This window comes from Mytilus trossulus, chromosome 3 (genome assembly GCF_036588685.1).
Source record: "Mytilus trossulus isolate FHL-02 chromosome 3, PNRI_Mtr1.1.1.hap1, whole genome shotgun sequence".
Lineage (NCBI taxonomy): Eukaryota > Metazoa > Mollusca > Bivalvia > Mytilida > Mytilidae > Mytilus > Mytilus trossulus.
This window is the reverse complement of record NC_086375.1, coordinates 55,571,667-55,593,600: the sequence shown is the minus strand read 5'-3', so window position 1 is coordinate 55,593,600 and position 21,934 is coordinate 55,571,667. Positions and strand designations below refer to the sequence as shown.

At 30.9% G+C, this 21,934-nt stretch overlaps 1 protein-coding gene across 1 annotated transcript; it reads right to left on the bottom strand.

The window, feature by feature from the left end:
* Positions 1-3,645: 3,645 nt before the first annotated feature.
* Positions 3,646-8,558, bottom strand: LOC134711889 (zinc finger protein ZIC 4-like). The gene is made up of 2 exons (XM_063572847.1): positions 7,472-8,558; positions 3,646-4,301 (listed from the first exon to the last, which is right to left on the bottom strand). The coding sequence occupies exons 1-2, from the start codon at positions 8,346-8,348 to the stop codon at positions 3,751-3,753; spliced, it is 1,428 nt and encodes a 475-aa protein (XP_063428917.1). The 5' UTR covers positions 8,349-8,558; the 3' UTR covers positions 3,646-3,750.
* Positions 8,559-21,934: the final 13,376 nt, after the last annotated feature.

Here is a 21,934-nt window from a genome sequence, read left to right as displayed (position 1 = left end):
TAGTAATTGATCCTTTCCAAGCGATTTTTTTCTTTTCTACAGTCTTCCTCAGCTGGAAGATGTCATCAACAGAAGAATATGACTTAATACACTGATTATATTCCGTGACAAGTGGAGGGCCACCACCATAATCGTTATTATAAGGCATGTTTTGTCAGAGTCTTGCTGGGTTCTTGCTGTGCTTTTCGGTATTTAAGCTAAATTCGACGTCCAGATAATGGCGGAAGAAGAATCACGAGACAGAACGTAGTGATTCGCACCATTCATAAATTATGAATACCACCCAATTATCAGTATAATAACAATATGTGTCATATCATTATTTTTCGTTTTTATTCCCTTTATTTTTGTGATTGACATGCGTATACTTGTCGAAATTGTTGGCAAATATATATGTAAAATGAAAGTCGTATTGAGTAGACTACAGAGCAATTTTTTCAAACTCTTTTTATCCATGAACAAATCATAGTTTTTGCGTTTCTACATAGAGCTGATACATGCAGAAAAGTTTCAATTTAAAAATCTGCAATTTAACGGAGGAAATTCACTTATGCATAATTTAAACTTGCTTTTCTATATTTTTTTTTGGTCGGTTGTGAACGCGAAAACAATTCAATCAAAGAATCAGCTCTTAACTAATATGTCACTATTTTTTTTTTATATCATATTTGTTCAATGAACTACTCCACAGTCATATACTTATGTATAGGGTATTTGAGATAAACTTTTCATCTTTCAATAATCTACCCAGATAACGTGTTTAGTCATTCTTTATTCATCCTGTACTTCGTGTATGCATCAGAAAAATATTCAATATGGTGGATTTTAAAATTATTTGAGCAAATGTTTGGTTAATTTTTCTTTTTTTTGATTGCTCAAAATAACTGATAAAAAACATAGATAACTGTTTGTTACCTCATAAGCCAATATTACAAGCATACCAAGAATACAGAAAAAAATAACGAGTAAACTTTTTGCTGACTTTCTATGATGCTCTAAACGTTCTCCCATATCTTACAAAAATAAGGAGATGTTGTATGATTGGAAAGCAACTATACGCCAAAGTTTGTAAGCAGTTGTAGGCAACCGTAAGGCCTTCGACAATAAGTAAAAAAACCACTTTACGATGGTCGGCTATAAAAGACCCCCAAATGAAAGATATGAAACAATTCAATTGAGAAATCTTGGCTTTATTTTATCAAAACAGTTTTCGGAAAACAAATATGACAAACAAGAACCAACGACAACCACTAAACTCAGGCTCCTGGCTTAGCTTAGGAAAGGCACACTAAATGTATTATAAATGAGGCGGAGTGAAACACGTTTTAAGTCCGTTAAATTGTTTTAAAGTCTCTTTTTACTCATCTTTAATGAGATTTAAATTTAAAGCATTATAAATTATAATAACAATCAAATTGTTGAAATGGATGCATAGGTACATGGTAAATTTAAAACACTCATAAACACCATTTTGGAACTTACTTAATGGGGGATGCATTTAATAAAAATAAAATGATTAACAAATTAGGGGTTTACGATACAAAAAAAGGCCAATCTAGCGCAGTCAAAGAAATCTTTGGTCGGTTCTACAACAGTATTGGATACATAATTAACCGATGTTTGTTCAACTGAATTTGTAGTTGATAAAAAAAAAAAAAAGTCATCCGATACATTCAGTCAATAAATGTCGAAATATGCAACCAATAAACAAAACATCAAATACGGAATTATAGAAAAGAAGGAATAATTATTGCAAAATCGCCTTCTTAGTATATATCCAAACAGGCACAGACACGCTAGTTAACATCACACATATATATATACTGGTCTTTGTAAATCTATTTGCCCCTTCCTTAAAAAATAGAGATAAACCATGAGTTCGGACATTCTTTAATGAAATTTAAATATAAACCTATAAGGGTGGATTTGGACAAAAAAATAGCTATAAGGATGATGTATTGTATTTTGTGTGTCATAGATTCAGCAAGTATGTTCTAATTTTTTTTATAAACAAATGACTTGTGATAGCCGTTGGATAAGTTTTCTAAATGTTGTCGACTTTACTTAGGAGAATACGGAATGTATGAGGCAGCAAACACGACACAAAAACGACAACATATCTGTATATTCTTCCAAACTTTGCATCGCACGAAGTTTAGACATTTTAAAACAGAAATGGCTTTATGTTAATGTAGAGATTGTTTTAAACCATACATATATTATAGCCATGGTTGAACATTGCATAGTCTCAAATACATCGACATTAACAAATAAAATGGATTTGATTATATTTCCTAAATATATGCAAAACACGGCTTCATTAAGAAGTAAATAACTGCAACGACGTTTTTTTTTTGGTTTATAGTTTTCTTTGGTTAGCTTTTTATGCTTTTTCTTCTAAAATGACATTGCTCAAGCACGCCCTTGTATGTATTATTCAGAAAGGATAAAAGAAAAAAAGAGTGACACGGTCATGAAAGTGTGATAATATTTCTCCTTGACAGATGAAAGTTAGAATTAGAAAAAAATAAAAAATGATACAAGATCTTACTTTAATCTTAATTTTCTTAAACACCCAAGTGGCAGATAAAATTATGCAAAGCAACAGACTAAATTAAATAGAAAGTTTAATTCAATATCTTAAATGAATTAGATGAAAAATCTATTTTTTTGTAATTTATTGCAGTTGTCAACAAATACGAATTGTATTGGTTTACTATTCATAAAAAACCTCGAATACTTATCACATCAAGTTATACTGATCATACAGTATAGGCCACACACAAATTCTCATGTTTTTAGCATTTTTTGCTTAATATGATTGACAAGTTAAGATAAAAAACTTTAAAATAACAGCATCGATTTACAAAAGTTTCATTAATTAAAAGATGCCTTCGTAAACTGGTTCTTTGGTAAAAATTGTGTAAAGAAGAATGTCTTAAAGTGTTCAATGTTACTAAACACCAACTACCAACAGCTAGATACACATTTAACACTACTTGATAAACAGTAGATATAGGAAGATGAGGTATGAGTGCCAATGAGACAACTCTCCATCCAAGTCTCAATTTATAAAAGTAAACCATAATAGGTCAAGGTACGGTCTTCAACACGGCGCCTTGGCTCACACAGAGCAGCAAGCTATAAAGGGACCCAAAAATTACTAATGTAAAACCATTCAAACGGGAAAATCAACGGTCTTACTATATAAAAAAGTTTCCTTTTTTTTTAAATATTGTTTGCAATGTATTAAATTTATATATTCGTTATTAAAAATAGAGTACACGTTATGTCTAATTTTTTGGTTCCTCAGTATAGAATAAGGGGGCGTGTATAGGTACTATAAGATGTCACGGTGGCATTAGTATTATATTGCACGTTATTGTGTGTTTGATTAATTTAAATGACATGATCTTTTTTTAATGTTTTATATTTTTTTTCACTACGATGTAAGTTAATACATGTATTTAACTGAACGAGATCCGGTGTAGCGCTGTATACAAATTATCATTTTAACTTCTCTCCTCCTTATACGAAAAGAACAGCAGAACAAGAATAATATTTATTCTAATGTATGGAATGAAACTCTTCGAAATTGATAGCTTACTCCAATATATATTTGTATATACAAAAGAAAAGAACCCAAAATATTGTATCAATATAATTATAATAATAAACAAATCTGTTTACAGAATTATTTTTATAAACATCTGTGATATGTGACTAGGTCATTATCCCTGTCTTTGCATGTTATGAATATTGCATAATAGGCATGTGATGAAACGATGGTAACGTGGGTACGGACGGTAAAGGTGGAGGAGCACTTGGTAGAGAGGGGACTGAACCCATATTCTGATGGTCTTTATTAACTACAGATGGCGGTATAGTTGACCTTGAATGACACACAAACCAGTCATTTAATTTTTGAATTTCCGGCGCTGATGACGGTGGTTCCGAATTGACTAGTGGTAGATTTGAAACGTCTGGTTTCTTGTCCACTGTTTTTAGCACTGTTGGTGAATTCCAAGTAGTTTTTGTTTTTGCTGGAGATATTGTTTGTGATTCTCCTGCACCACAGGCTGCCATTTCTTCTGCATCCTTTTCCATTGCAGGTGTAATTTCTCCATGAATTTTCATGTGCTTCCGAAGAGAGCTTGGGTGTGTATAACTTTTGTCACAACCCCGTACTCGACAGTAGTATGGTTTATCACTGGTATGAACGTGTGAATGCTTCTTTCTGTCAGAACTATTGGCAAATCGTCTATCGCATCCCTCGAATTCACATTTGAAGGGCTTTTCACCTGAAATAGATAATAATTGTAAATAGGAAACTCATTCATATGCTTTGGAGTTATTTATTCGGCTAGTTGTATATTCAATAAAATATTCAAACTTCTGTTTTGTATATCTGAGTACAACTCAATAAAAACGCAAGTTCAGGAGAGGTATGATCAAAGTTTTATAATTAAATCCCCTTCCCGTATATTAAAAAAAAACCAAATCTAACAAATTACAAAAAAAAACCATACGAATGAAAACAAAAAATAAACTATGAAACTTTTACAAAATTAAAACAATCTTAAAATCTATTTAATGTTTTGCGTATATCCCAATTATTTGTCAATGTGTATCCTTACGCATATCCACAACAAAAAGGTTTTATTCAGAATAATAAAAAACAGTTTCTTTATCTGTCTAAACACACAGACAAAAAAACTAACAACCAATGACATATTTCAATAGTAGATGTATAGTTTATAAACAAGTTAAAAACTAATAAAAAATTTATTCTATAGGAATTTCATTTCTTAACTAAAAACAAATGAGGTTTTGTAATAAATAGATAAATTAAGAATTAATTTAAACATTTAAAAAGTGTATTCTACGTTATATTTTATTTCTGATGTCATAATTGTTCACTTCTACTATTTTTTTTAAATATTTTTTTCTATTTGTTAGTTTATAATGTATTATTATATAGCTTTTATCTTATTTGTTCAGATAATTATCCTTGTGGTTAAAAGGTGGGTTGGTTAATTCGTCATTGAGAGAACTACGCAATACTATAACATCCAATGTTTCACAAACCTTATTACGCTGCTTATTATTTAATATTTTCAAAGTAATTAATAAATTTTTATATAACAATGTAAAATAAATATAACAAAAGAATGTTTAGATTTTATGAAAAATGAAGAAAAAAAATACCAAAAAGCTAATGCACAACAAAAATGATAAATGCCAGTTTATTGGAAGTAGTTCCCCGTTATTGATGTGTTTCATCCCAGAAATTACAATTAACTGATTTCTTTCATAACTAAATGATTTAAGAACGGCCATCGTGGAGAATTAAACGGCCTTTACTAATTCCCAGATGACCTTTTAAAGGAAGTGACCAGTTTGGCTCATTACATACATAATTCCCTGATTACTTTAGCTCTTCTCGCAGTTGGTCTTACGTATTCCTAAGCAAACTTTGACACTCCCGCAGTGAAAATCTTGACAGTATGGAGTTGAATTTTTTGGTATAAACGCATGAAAGAACAGATAAGAGATATTTCACAAAAACGGTTAATGAAGGAGTTACTGTAACAAAAAGATTACTTACATAAAATTGATTGGAATTTTATCGGTATATAATATTCTACTTAACATGTATAAACCGCTGAGAAAACTTGTTGTTTTAAGCATATTTAGCTGCAATGGATTTATATTAGAAAACATCATAGTTTGAAACAGCTGTGCAAAACCTAAAACTTTGACACATAACGAGATTAACCCTTTCAGATTATTGACGCGAGAATCTATTGAACTGATTTCTGAATTAGGAAACCGATGAAAACCGGGATTATTTGAAATGATTACAAAAAGGAAATAGATAACCTTTTGTTGATTATTTAATAAATCATATTTAGAAAATATCCGATAGCCATTTGGACCAACTTAAGTCCACAAGATATCATTGACAGAAACATAAATAAATGAACCACATTTTATAAGTTTTGTCTTATTTGTTAAAAGATTATTATTATAATTTATTTGAAGATGTTTTTTTAAATGCAATTGTTCACACAAAATTAAGATGAAACCTTCATTTTAACAATATTGCATTGCAGTACAAATCACAATAACCCTTATACATAACCAAAGGAATCAAAGTGTTTTACCAAATTACTGCACTTGTTCCAAAATGTATGTCATACAATTTTAAATATAATTATTTTACGAAAACTAAAAAAATAAAACTCGATCGAAAACTGAAAATCATTAAAATATTTGTATGATAAATGATAACGGTTCAAATATTTTGTGAATTTTCTAAAACGGTAAATATTAATCAAGTGCAATATTTATTACTAACAATGGGACGAATTAACCTTGCAATATGTAACCAATAAATTTATGATATCATGAACGTTAAATAATTACAAAATGCAAGTAATTATATTCACAAATTCTGTTTAATATCTTAACTTGAAATCTTCTATTTTTTCAGATCAAAGGTTTTATTTCCCTGTCAAAACCATTTATTCCCTCTCGATGGAATAATGTAAGTAATGAGTCTCTCTACAAAGGGTTTTTCTCCTTCATAATTTAGAAGGGACAGTTTCACAAGGTAATTATTTTTCAATACATAACACAACATAATGATTAAAGCATCTGTCAAAAGGGAGAAATGTACATGATTTACATTTTTGTGATAGTAACGGCAAAATGTGCATGCTCTCTCTTAAATATGTTTCTTGATGAATTTTTTGAAATATATGCTTTTAACAGTATTTCTAAGATATATCGTCAATTCCTTAATTGAGACATGCTAATAGTGAACGAACCATTAAGTCGAACTTTTGTGTCCTTCTAATGATTTTGCCATCAAAAAGTGAAACGGTGTGAAATTATAAATATTTATTATGATATAGATCTGAGTCTTTTAGAACGTTTGAAATAGAAGCCAGATACGGCTCAATTGTAATCCGGTACATACATATGTTTTGCACGTTTGTGGAATATTTTTCTGCTAAGTATGTGTAACAATTAAATGATGTGAAGTATAATAAAGACTAACAAATTATAAATACACAGTTCTGTGATTTTCTATTTGTTCTTACCAGAAAGATTAATCTGTGCATTTATAACATTTCTAATTTCAATCCGTTTTAGTTATTTTTCACGGTTTTTATTCGAAATATTGATGCGAAGATTTTCATAAATTTCAGAAAATTCTGTAATTTTCTTGAGTTTAAAAACTCTTAGTTGGACTCTTAATATTTCCTTTTCTTTCGGGTGTTTTCAAATTTAAGATATTGCGATATCTTAAAAATGTTTTCCATTAAAGTAACTTTTTATGAGATTGACGGGTAATTTATTAATTGGCTTTGTTACAAGATTTAAATAAAAAAATAACATATTCTTTTTGCAAAGAAGGGTCCAAACCCAGTAGAAATATACAAGACATTTTTTGTATTCTTACCCGTATGTATTCGTTTATGTATCTTGAGATTTTCAGATCTGGCAAAAACTTTTCCACATCCCGGAAACGGACACGGGAATGGCTTTTCTCCGGTATGAACTCTAATATGATTGACCAGTTTATATTTCGCTTTGAAAGGTCGTCCTTCCCGCGGACATTCTTGCCAGAAACAAGTATGACACGTTTGCTCTGGTCCCCCAACATGTTCTATAGTTATATGGTTCACAATTTCATGCATCGTGTAAAACACTTTATTGCATGCCTTTCTAGGTTCTTGTTGGTCTTGGTCAATCCACATACACGTGCGTTCTTGCTTTATAGGAGGTCTTATGTATCGAAAAAAGGACGACGATCCATTCGGAAACATGTTCATGTGATTGAGGAAAGATTGTTGCGAATGATCATGGTACTGCTCTGTACGAGGTAATGAATTGTATCCAAGCTGATCACCACGGGAATACATGTCACTTGTATGTCCAGGAATATTAAAATATCCAGATTGTGGAGGCACATTTTGGCGTGAGCTATGGTAAGGTGAAGCTTCATGAAGACCCTGAAGTAAAACGTGTGTGCTGACATCTTGGTGATGATGATGGGAAGGATATCCAGAAGGGGAATGAAATAACATTCCGGGCGTCCGAGATGGAATATTGGTTTCATTCATGGATCCATGCAATCCAAATTCAGAACGCCTTAAAAACAAGTCCCTGGAATTTATATTGTTAACATTAGAATATGCACCCGTATACCCATTAGCTTGAGTATTGTAATAATTATATTGTTGGTTCTGGATCATACTTCCTTCCGGGTGACCGTAACTGACCCCTGGTGGAGAAATATGCTGGGGGTCACTTCTATCCATGAAAGATGCAATCATTATTGAGACAATTTTCCAGTTTATTTGTCTATTTACAATAGCTTAACTGTAAACATGCAGAGCTGATTCTTCAAGAACAGGTGATAGTTTGTTAAATTTCTACATTTCAACACTTTACACTTGTTATTTGGCGCTGTTAATGCTTAAACTGATATGTTTACAATCTATATGAATCTTCAATCAATGTTTTCAGACAAGCCGTTTTCATGGTGAGCACCCCTGTCATGCAGTCACGCCTTTCTCGCAAGCGATTGGATGAATATCTTCCGCAGAATCAGGATTGTGTATCGGTAAATCATATATCAAGTTTATGTGATGTTATTGATATATATGAGATATCCCATAATGTTATTTCAAATAAATAGTATTATTTCATTTTCCGAATTGTTAATGGTAATTTTATAACATTGTATAAAAAATGGAAAAATGAAGATGTCTTATTAAGAATATTTGTTTTTATTACGTACATATATTTTATCATGTTGAATAAGTGTATGCAGTTGGTTCCCTGCTGATGGCCGAAAAAAAAAGATAAAAGTAATATAATTTTACCGTCGATGTACCCGGTTGTAGACATTTACACTTAATTTAGTTATTTTTTTTTTGCGTAGTAATATTTGGTTTGTTTGTTGTTCTTCCTAAAAAGTTAATATATATATTTTTTTATAATCAATATATTAATATTATTGATATGATTTAAAACAATATTTTATCGTTATTTCAATATTATTATTATATTCATCGGTTAATTTTTATCAATAGTTTTATTTTCTTTTTCTTTTGTTATATATACTTGCAGTCCACCCCTTTGGAATACATTCTAGGTAAGATAATCTGAATAGCTCTATGTATTTGGATAGTCGATTTGTCCATTCTAGATCGTGTCTTATGATATGTCATAGGACAGATTCTACGACACCTTCGAAAATTAGGCACAGATTGTGGGTCCATTCCTTTAAATTTATTGTGGATTATTATTAAACCTGAATTTTTTATAAACTTCTCTTTTCCAACATTGTTTTTGTAATTTTATCCTATTTTCTAGAAGTGATACAGTTTTACAAAGTCAGTTATTGGAAGGTTATTTGTTTTAAACATTAGTTGCTACTATATGTTTGAAATTAGTCTTTATTCTGTTCAATTCTATACATTTAAAAAAAATTACCAGCATACCAAATAAGTCCACATCTTTCGAAAGAAAATTTGTTGCTTACTGAAAATTGAGATAACTCCACCAAGACGAAAGTGAATATTGTCTAAACAAGATGATTGTATCATGCCTAGACCTTGGTATAAAGGTATACAGATTGCAATCCATGATTCTGAATATTTTGGTAAATATTATCAATAGTCAATGGTGGATAGTTGTCTCATTGGAAATCATACCACATCTCCACATTTTCATATGGGCATATATAGGTGACAATTGGAAGTTGCAGAAATGGATACGACAGTTGCCTTGGACCCTATGCCTATTTATTTAGTCAAACGGTTTTTGACGAAAATTGTCTAAGGTGTACAAATTACCGTACGTTTTTTACTTTTATGTAAATAAAATAAGAATTCCGTTCTAGATAACCGTTGAAAAATTATGTAGGAACAAATAATAGGACTTATCTATGCATAAAATAAAATTGAGAAAGAAAACGCGGAATATGTCAAAGAGAAAACAACTTGACCAAGAGAGCAAACAACAGTCGAAGGTATGCATATATATACACTATGTATAATAACATTACATGGTACCAATTAAACTGTATATGTACATCTGGATAGTTGTTTTTATTTAATATTTCTTGTATTTTTGTCAATATGTAAAAGTATAAACGTTGATGAGACAACCTTTGCACTTCAAAGATTTACCCCGCAATAGCTGATTTTTGACAATCTATTTTAGTTTTTCCTTTATTTAAGTTCTACTGTATTGACGCAAAATAATGCACATGTGTTCATAAATGTACCACGGGTTGCATTGACAATCATTTAGAGACTAACTTATACCATGGAAGTATTATATTAATATAATACTTCCATGCTTATACTAAACATTTAACAGGAGGGTTCTCTATGGTCCGCTCTCAAAGAGCAATTATCGTAAATTCAAAATTCATTGATAGTAGTGCACTTACTGTAGTAATTATGCTCTCTCACACAACGGGGTTATTGTAACAACATTGACTTCCCATGAGGGTCTAGCACCGTCGTCAGCATGGGAATATTCTGCCATTGACTTTTAAATGAAAAGTGTGTTTGTTGTATAGTTCCTTTTAATTAGAGTGTATTTTTCCTTAATTTTTTTTCTTCCCCTTCCTCACTCATTTCCTAGATTTTTTTGGGTGGAAATGAAAGAAGAAAGGTGAAATAAATTTTTGGATGTTGTATTTAAACTGATTTTGATATGGAATGAGTGATTAGGCCAAGTGCAAAAAGGTCTTATTTACAGTTGTCGGAACATCTCTTGACTTGTCAATAGGGGTATGGATGTGTATTGGCTAAATTTTTAAGATGTGTGACTGCAATCTTTCTGAATTTTGGATATATGTTTGGACTAGTATAATCAATACATTACACACACAAAAAATTTGACAAAAAGATTCGGTGCAATTTTTTTCATGAGACAAAAAGGTATAAAGAACTAATAGAGGAATTAATTGTGGTCTGTGGCCTTAGACACCGAAATTGGCAAATTGATACAGAAATGTGCTTGTAAAACATTTTTCGTTCAAATGGGGATATTTCTATCTGTTCTTCTTCTTCTGGTGATAACTTTTGACAAATGCAAAACAAATATATTTTGGATCATTGAATATGTAAAAAATGACTGATGTTAACTCAGATAAATACTGTTCATCAGTCTAGTTTGTCCCAAAGAAGGAATATGATAAAACACATTTCTGTTTTGTTTTCTGAATTATTTGAAAAAATCTAAGAAATACATATTCTGGTATTTTATTTTAAAATCTCATACACATTGAAAGTATCCTACAAAAACGTTAGGAAATTTTTCATTTTTGAAACAAAACGAACTGAAACTGCATATTGGTGATACATTATTATAACACAGATATCTCAAAATATGTCTCTATGCCATATTTCCCATTTCCATTCTCAATTTCATACTAAAAATTCGATCACGACACAAACAGAAAGAGTATTTGGATCATTGTGGGAATAAAATTCCCAGTGCGACGTAATATCTTCCTGTAGTCTATGTGAGTAGCAGGTTAAAGTCTGGCCCATCTTGTCGATCTGTTGCTATTTTGTTTTAGCATTAAATGGTATGTGCTTGAAGTTATACATCCAGCACAATAATCAGTCATATGACGTTTGCTTAAAACTTTTATAATCCACCAAATATGACTGCGTGCTTTTAAAAACAGATTTAGATTTTTAGGATATTTCGTTGTGCTTACCTATAAAAAATTTAACAAACATTCCAGAAAAAATAATCGTATTAAGCTTGTCAACAGCAAGTGGCGATTTTATTTCATTTCAGCCACATGTCCATAACGACTTTAATCTCTGACATCGTAAGAAGGAAACGCCAGATTAACCCAAATTTGACAAATTATATATAAGTATGGTCTTAATTAGCCACACAAAATAAAACACCAATCACATGACTGAATGATAAAACTTATAATTAGTAACCCGTGGCTCCCTGTTCCAATATTAACATATATATGTACAACCCGCGCATGTTCTTGACGGGGGTTCTTATATACTTAGTTGATTCAATTAGCAAGTCAATTAAAATTGCATATTCAGTGAATTAAATATGTTCTGGTATACCATTTCTTTCACTTATTTCAATAATCCATAGGGTTCAATAATGGTATGCAATGGGAACCATCTGACGATGGAACACATTAATTTACAAACCAGATTTTATTAATTAAGTCACCATGATATTTTTAAACTGTGAATGACAGAGCTAAAGATTAGATGCTTATTAGTATGTATCTGTCCCTTGTCCTGGTGAGCCGTTGTAGATACCCACTGTTGCATAACTTTGATTTATTTCTAAATCGACGATACCAAAATATAATTAATTTTGAATAAAAGCATTTTGTGAATTCTTTGAACATCTTGTGCGTCGGCATAAAGAGGATTTGTTATTCTAAATTTTTTTTGTCTGATTTTTTTTTATTCAAGATAGAAATACAAACCAGAACTTGATAAAAGTTATTTCCGAATTATTGGGAAAATTCGTATTTTCGTTTATATCTGAAAAGTAATGTGCATTAGATTAAAAATATGTACATAAAAGCTATCAAATAAAATTAACCTAGTTTGGGTTCAAATCCATCAATCAAATTGAAAGTTCTATATTTGACTATTAAAAAGGTATTTTAGATTAACGCATTTTTACCTATGTATGAACCATTATACTTATTTTTTAAGAGCTTACATTGATAAATATGTATACACTACGGCAAACAAAACAGGTTTTGGTGTGAATTGGGGTAATTTTTCATGACAGTTATCTAGAATCAAAGAGAAAATCGGCCTAGGATTGCTCCAACGTGACAATCTTACACTGCCATGTATTTACCGTACTAGATAAAAGAAACTCATCCTTTAATCCCAGTGCAGATACGACATAGGCAAACAGGAATGATGTGTCCGAGGTTTTCAACACACAACTGAAAAATGAATTGATAACAAATGCTATTGATTTCACATTTCATAGTCACAATAGATTTCCTAGATAGGATATTTTCTGTTCATTATTTCGACCGTTCCTTTTCGTTTTATTTATACTACATTTTAAAAAAGAATCCTCTTCCACGAACTAATACTATATCGATTATCGATTATGCTGTTTAATTCCTAAATTGATCGGTACTTGTACAGATATTGTAAGGGGTGAGAAAATCTCTGAAGTTTTGCTTCCTGGCACGATTTGGGATTTGGATGACGGAGAAGTAATCTCCACACAGTACGAATAATTGTCAATATGATTTCAAGTCAAAATATAAATGTCCCCAGGATTAAAAATAATAAATGAAAGGATATCGTAAATTTTGCTACCGGATTATATTGTTTTATTTATAGCAATGTGTGTTTTTTTTGGTAGCAATAATAATTACAACTCTGTAAAAATGTATGTATTTTGGTTTGTTGGTTTCGTTGTGGTGCTGTCTCATTATATTAGGTCACAAAATCTCTTTGTGTATGTATTCACATATACAAATCGTTACTAGTATTAAAAAGTAAAATCACAAATATACTGAACTCCGAGGAAAATTCAAAAACGAAAAGTCCCTAATCAAAATGGCAAAAATCAAAAGCTTAAACACATCAAACGAATGGTAACAACTATCATATTCCTGACATGGAACAGGCATTTTCTTATGTAGAAAATGATGGATTGAACCTAGATATATAGCTTGCTAAATCTCTCACTTGTATTAAAAGATATACAAGTTCATTTGCTGGGTTCCAAATGTTTACAGCCAAAATCAAAAACTGTGTTTCTGAATTGATTGTTATTACTACTACCAGTTGAAACGAGTTTCTATATTTGCCTTTCAATAAACACTAAAATTAAAAAAAAAAAAAAAAAAACCCATAACGAAGTTCGATGAAAAAAACCCACCAAAAAATAGCGAAGCCAATGCAGATCTCGAATACAATGAACAGATTTAAAATTTGCATTAAATACTTTCTTATCAATTTCAAGTGATTCAAAGTATAAGCACCCCGGCAAAGAATCAAAGAAAACTTATTCAATATTGTTCATCATGGTTTAGATATTGTGTCAACCATTACCATAAATGACAATCACGACAGCTTGAGATAAGTTTCCTTTCGCTGTCTTGTGTAATGAAGTCCAATGTAACAAAAACAAAACTTATGTTTTTTACATCATCTATCATGATTTGATTTTTTTTATTCAAAAGTAAATTTTCAGAAAGACATCGACTGTAAACTGAAGATGAGAAAAACAAATTGTATGTGTGCACATGGTCTTTAGGTATATAGCATCTATACCAAATCGCTTCAAGATCACAGAGATTTCCAAAACTCATATCGCAACAACAATTCTAAATATCCTCTTATATTTAATGCGTTTCCCTCGGTTTTAGTTTGTTACCCCGATTTTGTTTTTTGTCCATGGATTTATGAGTTTTTAACAGCGGTATACTACTGCCTTATTTACTAAACTGCAAAAACATTGTAACAAAGAAGGTACATTATCCCTGTTCTACAAAAATGGAGGTTAAGTGAACAAGAACAATAATTAACACGAGCAATTCGTAGCCCTGTATATTATAATTGTTGACACATTTAGAAAAGTAACATAAATATATGACAAAAAAACAAACTTAAGGAGAAACTGAAGATATTTTTTTTTCTAAAAATATTCTGATCTAAGCTTTAAATAAATAGAGAAAACAATATTGAATTGATATGGGCTTGACAACCCCGAGGCTTAAGACGTTCCGCAGACAATTAGCAAGACCAAAAAAGTCAGAAAATGAATTATACCCATATTCAAAAACCATAATGGAAATCAAACATTAATATAAAAAGTAATAGATTTGAGTTTCACATTTCCCTTACAGTTGCTTAAAGCCTTCAGCTCCGCACCCTTCCCGGGGAGACACAATCACTTATTTCTTTATTATGATCTGCAGTATCTTATTTCAGTAGGGTCTGGATGAAAACAATCACTACGGGAGATAATGAAATATAGGATGATATTGGACGATAATACCTTATTCCACAGCGAGAGATCATTAACTCGTTAACATTATCAAGTACCCATATATTCCTGAAATCTTTTAAATATCATATTTAATGTTATTCATTAAGATAAAAAAAAAAAAGGTAAAGTTCTGAAAAAGGTAAGTATAAAATTCTTTGGTTGTTTTTTCTCTCTATATCATGACTTGACAATTTCGTATATTCATCAGTTTGGTTTTTTTTCTTTCGATTATTTTTTGTCATCTCTTAATTTCAAAGCTTTTTAGTTTATTTTTATTTTAAGTTATCCTTATAGCAAAATAACAAAGATACCACGATCAAAATCTCTCTATCTGCATGTCCTATCTATCTTTTTGTATATATTACAACTTGATAATACATAAAACAAACAACACTATATTTATTCTTTAATATCAGTGTACAATTTTTATTTCTATAGTAGTATTTTTGCATATCCTAATACAGTAAGTACTATTAGGGTCACATTCAATTAAGCACATTTAGTTATCCCCTGTGTAGTCAGTTCGGACTATTTTCTCTGTTATCCCACTTGCAGTCAGTTCAGTCCACTTTCTATGACAAATCCCTTGCAGTCAGCTCGACACATGTTTTCTTGTATAATCTCTCGCAGTCATTGAGACCATGGAAGTATTAAATACACTTCCATGGTTAGACACATTTTCCATATCATATATCGCAGCTTCATGCTGAACAGTATGGTCTACACAATGATATCTGACTAAATAGTAGTGTTGAAATATCTTGCGGTTTCATCAGTACTTATAACGCCTTGTAAATATCTGGCGGTTTTAAAAGTAATTCAACTACCTTGTAAATATCAGGCGGTCTAACACAAAGTCTTAAACTGTCTTGTAAATATATTACGGTATAAACAGAACTTAAAACACCTATGTATGGTTTTCCTTTTTCACGAGATCATTATGCGACATTGTTTGATTGTTTGATTGTCCAACAATGTCTGTTCTATAGTATTTTGTTATTATTCAGTTGCATCTTCCAAGTTCTATTTGCAGATGGAAATATACTATAGGCTCGAGGGAAGCTTTAATCATTTTTATATAATCAAAACAATATCTGCAATGGAAAAAAGAGAAAATAAAAGAAAGTAAAAACTTAACATGCATAATTTTTGTAAAATAAGCCACTCTAGTACGAAGAAAGGAAAACTACTTATTGGAGTATTACTATAGTGTTATTTATTTAGACAAATGCGATCAAACTCGCATCGAAAATACAAAATGTAAACGTTGAGAAAATAACTGTGGAAGCAATGTGTTGATGAATTTGTAATAGCATAACCCATAGCTGAAAAACAATATCTCAAAGGGGAACTTTATCATTTTTGACAACAAATTCCATTAAATTAAGATTTTGCATCAATATTATTTATCCCAAATCATAAGTTAATGACGAACGCAGCCGAGTTGTATTTCAAGCGGATCCTTGTACCCTGATAAACCCGAGATACCATCAGCTTTGTAGATACAACCAGAGACCTAATTCTAATATACAATTACAACAAAAACAAGTCATTTTATCAAGTTTTAAATGTTCCAATTCTTCTGACATGAAAATAAGTATTATGCAGCACAATCGATCACCAAACATCAAAAGACCTACAGTCAGAATTTGGACAGAAAAATCAAAATGAATAATTAATGACCATTCTTTTATCGGCATCAAGAAACTCATAATTGCTTCTACAGATCATACTTTTGCAGTATACCATTTCAAGAATATAAATTTATAACGCTTCAGTCAACTATTTTCATTTGCACTGAATCAAAGCTTACGGCGCGTAAAAGTTCCGTATGGGTCATTTATAATGTCGTATTAAAGTCACGCTGATTGGCTGCACGATAAGATAAAATGGCGATTAACATCAACAACTAACGTTAAAAAATGAGTTACGGCGCGTGCTAGTCCACTATGAATCCATCTTAAATAATGATAAGAACATCTTTGTGGTATAAGGTTTTGCTATATATAACCGAATACCTTTCATCATTTTAAAGATGAAAATACTATTAATTATCGGCATTACAAACTCATGTATTAACTTCTAGGTCATGAAGTATATTTCCGTCCTTATTAGAAATTGATTTGTTTTCTTCTTTAAAACGTTTATTATCAAAACTTAAGACAATTTTGAAATAATGTAACCAAATAGTCAGAATTGAGGGTAACTCCGCTGTCTTAGAAATAAGAAGATGAGGTATGAGTTACAATACAAAAAAGAAGATGTGGTATGATTGCCAATGAGACACCTATCCAGAAAAGACCAAAATGACACAAACATTAACAACTATAGGTTGCAAGTCTTTATTGTTACATTTTTAGAAGATTTCCAATCAGTATATCAGTATATTAATTCAAACCATAGTGTTAAATTTTGTACGTTGACATCTGTAGCTGTCATTTGTTCCTTTTTGTAACGTAAGGATGCTGGCTCGGTGATAAATACGCAAAATCTTCGTTTATTTATATAATAGTTTTGCGTTTTTCTTTTAAAAGGACAAACAGATTAAAAAAAAACCCGATCGTTTGTCTGAACTGAAGACATTGCCCTTTTAACACTTCACATTGAAGTAAGATGATTTAACATTACAATATGAATTGATAAAATCCTAAGAGTTATCACCTGTTGAATATCAGAAGAAATTCCTTATAAAAGTTAAATATATCTATCTAATGTTTGTTTGCTTTCCCAGTTGTATAATAGACAAACATACGAATAACAAAGCTATTTTAAAAATTAGATTCCAGATTCCGTTCTCAGTTGCTTCAGTGAAAGCAGCATTTTAGAATATGTTGTGTCACCAATTGAGAATTGTCCCACCTTGAATGTCCATGCTGCTATTATAGTTTATTTTTGGTTATCATTACAATAGCTTTTTGAGATTTAGTACGTGTTGGTCTGAAAGGAATTATGAAAAATAAGATAACAAAAAATTCCGATGATGCCAAAAATATTTTTTGTTTTTCTTCCCATTTAAAAATAAAATCTTTGATTTTGATACATGAAGACTAGTAGATATTTTCAAAAAAGAATCATTTTATATATCTACAAATATATTTTCAGAATTAACTACATGGCGTTTTACAGGTTATTTATCTGTGCTTTTCATTTGTTTTTGAAGTATCATAAATTGTCAACATATGTTATGTGGTCAGTTTGTCTACAGAGTCGATTAATAGAGTACTAATATATATACAATATAGCAAATAAAATTATAAACAAGACATAAAACAAATCAAAATTAATATTGCAAAAAGTATAAAATAGAAATCTACAATCTGTACTGTCAATCATAATGAATTCTTACATACATTTTCAGTAATAACTGTTGGAAACAAAGCAGGAAATTGTGATGATGTGATGTGTATCATTACAAGAAAAACTTAGATTCCCGCCATGAAAATCGGCATGGAATGCTAACTTTTTGTGTTTCACGGTTAATAAAGACATCGTGATCCCGTTGAAAAGTCAGCTCCAATTATACGCTTAAAAGACAGAGTTAAGACAGATACTTACCGTAAATTAAATGAGAAAGTCGTAAAAAAATTATATGATATCGTCCTCTTTCCTCTCCCAGGCATTAAATTGGTAAAATATTAATGTTGACATGTTAATATTGCATATAAAAAGATAAAAGAAAGTACAGCAATGCCTCTTTGCATGTAACTAAATAGTTAAAATCGCGCCATTCCCATGCGGGTTCATTAACAGTTCTTTTATATAGATATGCCGCATTTTGCTTTAATCACGTACTTTTATTGGTAAACTGTTTTTCAATTCTTTATTTTCTAAATGGACAACTTAAAGTTTAGCAAAGACGCGTGAACATCAGTACCAAAATAATGTAAAAAATATCAGCTTCTTCATTTCTTTTGTAAAACCGACTGTAATCTGTATGCCTACAAGCTAGACGACAAAGATCTCCACATCAATTAGGAAGCAATGTAAGCTTTCCTTGGGCGGGAATTTATAAATTAGTTACAGTGAATAGCCATGAAAAATTGTTACAATATTATTTCCATTCAAATAATTCAAAAAGATATTTTCCTCTCCCCATAACATCAAGCGCTTTTCGATAAAGGTTGAAGAACGATGAACGCGAGTCAATTGTTGTAAGTTAATCAAATATAAAGCGATAAAGCTTTTAACTGCAGGGTGAAAATGTGCTTCAATGCTTTTCTAGCTTTAGCTTCTCTGCATGCATTGTACTTGATTTTTCCAAATGTATAAATTTAATGATCTAGATCAGCATAAGGAGAAATTCATACACTTCCAACATGCAAATGTCTTGATATACAAGTCATAAAAGTAAATTTAATTGCTATTTGTGTACACAGAAATAAGCATCAATCATAAATTGTGTTTTGATAGAATAAATCGTCCATGCCTTAATAATATGATATGGTCTTGAATAAATACAACACTGTATAACATATTAATAGAGATATCAAAATATGTTTAATATTAAAACGACTTTGGGAAGGATGTCAACGAAACAGCAAACAAACAATACAATTAAAAAACTGATATAATCATTTTATTATGGAAAAAAAGTATTGATAAGTCAATTCCCGCATCATTAATTGATTCTGATATTAAAACTGAATACTCACTTAATTGAAAAGAAGCGAAAACTAGTTTGCTATAAAAATACAACATTTGTTTCCCTTAATTTGCATGTTCTATTTGGTTGGCGTAAATATAGCGTTTTCATCTAATGCAGAATTATTAACCTATCATTTAAACACCGTTGAGTCTGATTCGTTCATACTTGATATTGTTATCCAAATCGAACATACTGCATACATTATCTAGATAAAGATAATATGCCATCTACTTCTCATGGTAAAGAATAGGGTGATAAATATAGTCTATCAGCAAACATATAACATTTTGTTTAAAGGGAATTAACTCGTATTATGATAGCAAACAATTTAGGGTCATATAGTGGAGTCCGACAAGACTCAAGAAAGTGCATGATTCCACTACGGATGGACGTTTTGTATCCGAGGGTACCACGTGTCCAACACTCCTATGACGACATAAAATATAGACACGCCATTTTATGCGAAATTTTTCAATAAGTTTGGTTTTGTGTTTCAAATATAAAGGGTCTAAGCCAATACAGAGAGGTCTTTAGCTATAACATATAGAGGGACTAATCCAATACCATAGGGTCTAAGCCAAAACAAAAAGGGCATAAATTAAAACATATAGGGCCTAAGCCAAAGCATAGCCGGAGGGCATAAGCCAAAATAGCAAAAACATAAAGCACATAAGCCGAAACATATAAGGCCTAAACCAAAACATTGACAGCCTTAGCCAAAAGCTAGAGGACCTCAGCCAAACACAGAGAACCTAAGCCTATAGCTTGACAGAATTTTGAGTTTTCAATGCTTTCTAACTTGCTGAATGATTTTGCATTCTATTTGAAAGCGCCTTTGATGATCTTTGCTAGACGAAACAAGCACCTTGCGTACACAGTTTTAGGTCCGTGGTTATATACTTATTCACAATGATTCATTATAAATTATGTCAATCGAAAGATATTACACTTAGTAGTGAAAATAGGTTGACACAAAAATTAACTTAATATCATCATAAAACATCATTGTGTTTATTTTTATTTTTCTAATTTCCAGTTTTGAAATCCTTTTAAATTCGTTTCATCTGTTGCTTTTCTACTATTATTATCACTTCCGAACACCCGTATTGAATGTTGTAGTTAGTATGCATGTTGTGTGTTGGTTATCAATCATAATTTTACTTTTTTGATGCTTAATGGTGGGTATCATTTTTGATTGGATTTTAAAACGGGTACCACTTCGTGCCGTATAAGGAATTAAATATAAGAGCTACCGGAAAATTTTATACATAGTCACATTTGAAAACAATAATTTCAGAATAAGCGATTATGGCCGTGTCAATGAGACGTAGTAAGTTTTTTGTATGGTTTCGCAGTTTCCTATCGGTAGGTCTATTTGTATTCATTAGAATCGAGGCCGTAATCCGTTTTCTAGACTACATGACGCAGAGAGCGGCAATTGAAATATTAAAAAAATCATACCGTGATGGATGATAGAATATGCTTTCAATATATGCTTATAAATCCGTGAATGAGTTTTGACACAAGGTGAAAACGATTTTTAAACTTGACTGCTTTCAACAGAGAAAGCACATTAATCTTTAATTGAAGCTTAAATGAATATGGTATCGACATTTTTCACAGTTTTGGGTATCACACAGGGCGTGGTATTGTTTCCTTTTATTTATCTAATCAAAGAATGAAAACATACGACTTGACTTTCGTGTATGCAGGTACTTGAATGTGGATCAGCAACAAGTTAGATATTACAGTGTAGATTGTTTAGAAATGATTTTTCCAATAGATTGCCCTTAACGAGCCCCTCACAATATCAGCTTTTTTTAAGCAACAATGTGTCAAATACAGAAATCGATGAAGCGTGACACTGGATTCCAACTGCTTCAATGTGACAACCATTATATATCCTTTACGTTTTTACTATAACAGCAACTATAAATGATTATTTTTAAATAATGAATGAAAGCCAGTAAATAATTACAAAATTGGAGCACTTCTAACGGATAAAAAAGTCTGAAAGCCAGTCCAATAATAACTTATGTGTTTATTCTTAATCGATCATCTTTGCGTATTTGCAGATAAGGACTAAATGTTCATTCAATTTGAAACGACGTAGAGAAAAAGATGCAAACAAGAATAGAATGACTTAAATTTCAAGACTGGGATCAACATAATTTGAATGATACATTATGTTTGTATACAAGTTACAGTTGTTTTTCCACTTTGTTG